At 49.6% G+C, this 4,089-nt stretch overlaps 1 protein-coding gene across 1 annotated transcript; it reads left to right on the top strand.

Annotated features, from left to right (window-relative positions):
* Window positions 1–1,693: 1,693 nt before the first annotated feature.
* Window positions 1,694–3,875, top strand: LOC128834825 (uncharacterized). Its single transcript, XM_054023946.1, has 2 exons — window positions 1,694–2,121; window positions 3,112–3,875. The coding sequence occupies exons 1-2, from the start codon at window positions 1,719–1,721 to the stop codon at window positions 3,585–3,587; spliced, it is 879 nt and encodes a 292-aa protein (XP_053879921.1). The 5' UTR covers window positions 1,694–1,718; the 3' UTR covers window positions 3,588–3,875.
* The last annotated feature ends 214 nt before the right edge of the window (window positions 3,876–4,089 follow it).

The raw sequence follows: 4,089 nt of genomic DNA on the forward strand, positions 1-4,089 counted from the left end.
CATGGGGTCACCAAGGGTGATTGTTTGCAAGAATGCCTATCAGGTATGTCCCCTGTAGTTTTCTCTTCCATTCCTCTGGAGACAGGTTGCTCAGCAGTTTACTCACTGAGTACCTGATAATGATTTGCTATTTCTAGACAGATTTACTGCCTCCTGGGTCTCTTTACCCTCTTGGTCACAAATTGCCAGTCGAATATTATGTCTCTCATCACCTAAGTTGTCATATTCTGAAGCATTTGAGTGCTCAAGCTTTCTGAAGGCAAAAACTTGTGAAAGGTGCATCTGGTAGAGCAAGTATCTGTCACTGAGGAAACCCATGAATAATTTTGAATGACAAATAGATCTGAGAATTTTGTCGTCTAGTTGCAAACAGAAGAAGAAGTTTCTTTGAATAAATAATTGGTTGGGAATCAATCAACCCTGTTCTAATTTTAACTAGATGTGTCTCACAACAGAAGACATTGGTCATGTGGGAGACAAACAATGACAAGTCACTCCCCCATGTGAGTTTTCAAATCAGCATAGAAAAAGAAAGTTTAAAAATAAATAAATGAAAAAAATAGTTTTGATTGTGTATAACAGTGAGTGATAGAGTCCAAAATATAAGAGAAGTTACCTAGTATAATTGACATGCCATTTAAACTTCAGTATGCAGGCTATTAAAGCACTGTAGTTAAAAGAGGAAGCATAAAATACAAATAATTGACCTGGTCTGGTGCTATCATTTCATTAAATTGAAAAATTACTGGGATTGGCTGGGCATGGAGACTGGAGCTGAGAACCAGTGGGGCTGGAGGAAAGAGGTGGGGGTGGAGGAGGGACAGATCTGATGAGAAGCCAGGGAGTGGGGGGAGAACTTAGGTTTAGTGAGACAAGGAGCTGGAGGGTGGAGAGAACTGGGAACTGGAAATGGCAGGGCAAGGGGCTCTGGGGTGTCATTTGGAGAAGTGATAAGTACTCACACCTGCAATTGAGGTCAAAGGAAGCTGTGTTTTTAGCACATAAAGTACTATATCAAGCTAAGTACACAGAAAAAAATCAGGCCTTAAGCCTCTCAAATTAGGCATCCAAAATTAGTGGATACTTTTGACCTTAAACTTTCTGTGCCTCAATTCCCCATCTGTAAACTGGGGATGACAATATCCCTTAGGCCTGGTCTACACTAGGCGTTTATGTCGAAGTTAGCGCCATTACATCGAATTAACCCTGCACCCGTCCACACTGCGATGCTATTTAGTTCGACATAGAGGTCTCTTTAATTCGACTTCTGTACTCCTCCCCGACGAGGGGAGTAGCGCTAAATTCGACATGGCCATGTCGAATTAGGCTAGGTGTGGATGGAAATCGACGCTAATAGCTCCGGGAGCTATCCCACAGTGCACCACTCTGTTGACGCTCTGGACAGCAGTACGAGCTCGGATGCTCTGACCAGCCACACAGGAAAAGCCCTGGGAAAATTTGAATTTGAATTCCTTTTCCTGTCTGGCCAGTTGAATCTCATTTCCTGTCTGGACATCGTGGCGATCACAGCAGCACTGGCAACGATGCAGAGCTCTCCAGCAGTGATGGCCGTGCAGTCTGTGAATAGAAAGAGGGCCCCAGCATGGACTGATCGGGAAGTCTTGGATCTCATCGCTGTGTGGGGCGATGAGTCCGTGCTTTCTGAGCTGCGCTCCAAGAAACGGAATGCAAAGATCTATGAGAAGATCTCAAAAGACATGTCAGAGAGAGGATACAGACGGGATGCAACGCAGTGCCGCGTGAAAATCAAGGAGCTGAGACAAGGCTACCAGAAGACCAAAGAGGCAAACGGACGCTCCGGATCCCATCCCCAGACATCCCGTTTCTACGAGGCACTGCATTCCATCCTCGGTGCGGCCGCCACCACTACCCCACCACTGACCGTGGACTCTGAGGATGGGATATTGTCCACGGCCGGTTCCTCGGACATGTTAGCGGACGGGGAAGATGAGGAAGGAGATGAGGAGGGCGAGGCAGTCGGCAGCGCTCACAACACTGATTTCCCCGACAGCCAGGATCTCTTCATCACCCTTACAGAGATCCCCTACGAAGCGTCCCCAGCCGTTACCCCGGACACAGAATCTGGGGAAGGATCAGCCAGTAAGTGTTGTAAACATCTAAACATTTATTTTTAACAGAACAGGAATATTAACAATTAAAAGAATGGGTTGTTCATGATTACTTTGCCCTAGGCACTTAACGGTTCAGTCATGGGCAGTGCAAGGTTTGAAAAAAAATCTAGCAATGTCCAGTTTTCCGTGATTGTCCTGCCCAGGCCGCTCTACTGTTTAGTCCCTGCTACTGCAGCTAGAGTAAAATGCGGTCTATATGTGCAGGGATAGAGCAGTAATCCTCCCGGGACATCTCGATGAAGCTCTCCTGGAGGTAATTGGAAAGCCGTTGCATGAGGTTCCTGGGGAGAGCGGCCTTATTGGGTCCTCCGAAGTACGACACGTTGCCGCGCCACGAGACTATCAAGTACTCGGGAATCATTGCTCTGCACAGCAGGGCGGCATACGGCCCTGGTCTTTGGAGGCTTTCCCGGAGCATTCTCTCTCTCTCGCTCTGAGATCCTCATCAGGGTGATGTCGCCCATGGTGACCTGCTTTGAATTAGGTAGGGGAATGTTAGTGTTGGGACTGCTTACTCGTTCCTTTACAGAACTGTAACCGCTGGTTTGCAGCCACGCGGTGGAGGCGGGAGAGGGGCTGCCGAAAGGGATCGTTCCTGGGGACAGCCGCGAGGGGGTGGGACAGGGGCAGAGTTCCCGCTTGCCGGATTGCTGGCAGCAGGGACTGACATTGCTTTAAATGTGAAATGAGGCCAGTGGTAATATAAAAGTTTTAAACTGCCACAAGTCTACGGCTTACCATGTCTGCCTGCAACAGAAATTCCGTTGTGCTGCCCCGCTTCTCAAATGTGCTGTGGAAGACCCCAGGCACTGAATGCGAAGGCCGAGAATTCGACCTTGTGCTGAGTGCACATGTGATAGGTGCTGTGCATGGTCTTGTTCACAGAGAAAGACTGTTCTTTGTTCACAACTACATTTATCTTTCTGAGGAATTCACTCCCTTTTTCCCATTCCCACAGCCACATCTGCGACTGTCTCACAACCTAGCCTGGCATCACACTCCCAGAGGCTAGCGAAGATTAGGCATAGGAAGAAGAGGACACGGGAGGACATGTTCTCTGAACTTATGGCCTGTTCCCAAGCCCAGGCAGCACAGCCGACCCAGTGGCGGGAGAAATTGACCCAAATGCAGCAAGCAAACATGGATCGGGAGGAGAGGTGGCGGCAGGAAGACCAGCAGGCGACTCAAACGCTGCTTGGACTACTGAGGGAGCAAACAGACATGCTCCGGCGCCTTGTGGATGTTCTGCAGGAACGGAGGCAGGAGGACAGAGCCCCGCTGCAGTCCATCTCTAACCGCCCTCCCCCGCCACCAAGTCCCATACCCACCTCACCCAAAGTGCAAAGAAGGAGAGGCGGCAGAGTCCCTGCTAACTCTCACTCCACCCCTGCAGAGAGCTCTAGTAGCAGAAGGCTCTCATTCCCCAAAACTTGAAAAGTTCTTTCCTTCCCGCCTGACACAAGCCCCCGTCCAAGTTTCACCTCCCAGTTCCATGTGTAGTTGATAATAAAAAATACGTTCATGTTAAGTACTGTTTCAATGATGTTCTTTTGGAGGAGGAGGGGAAAGGGGGTTGGTAATTGGACAGGACAGTCGCCTTTGGCAGGGTACATAGGCGGGGGCAGGCACAGCAGCAGGGCACATACACAGTGCAGTGATGCAGTGACTAGTTACCCTGGTTAGTCTGGGAGGTTGTTTTCATGTTATGTGGTGGGGGGTGGGTTGCTCTGTGACTTTGTGGCGGGGGAGGGCAGTTACAGATCTTAAGCGGCGGTCCTTATGCAGGATCACAGAGCCACGCAGCAGGGGATGTGTAACCGTCCTCCCCCTGCCACAAAGTCACATAGCCCCCCCATACACACAGTCCCGATCAGGAGGGGTGACAGGCTCCGTTGAAACAACCATCCCACCGCAGCGGAGCCCGTCAATCCTTGAG

Source organism: Malaclemys terrapin, chromosome 3 (genome assembly GCF_027887155.1).
Source record: "Malaclemys terrapin pileata isolate rMalTer1 chromosome 3, rMalTer1.hap1, whole genome shotgun sequence".
NCBI lineage: Eukaryota > Metazoa > Chordata > Testudines > Emydidae > Malaclemys > Malaclemys terrapin.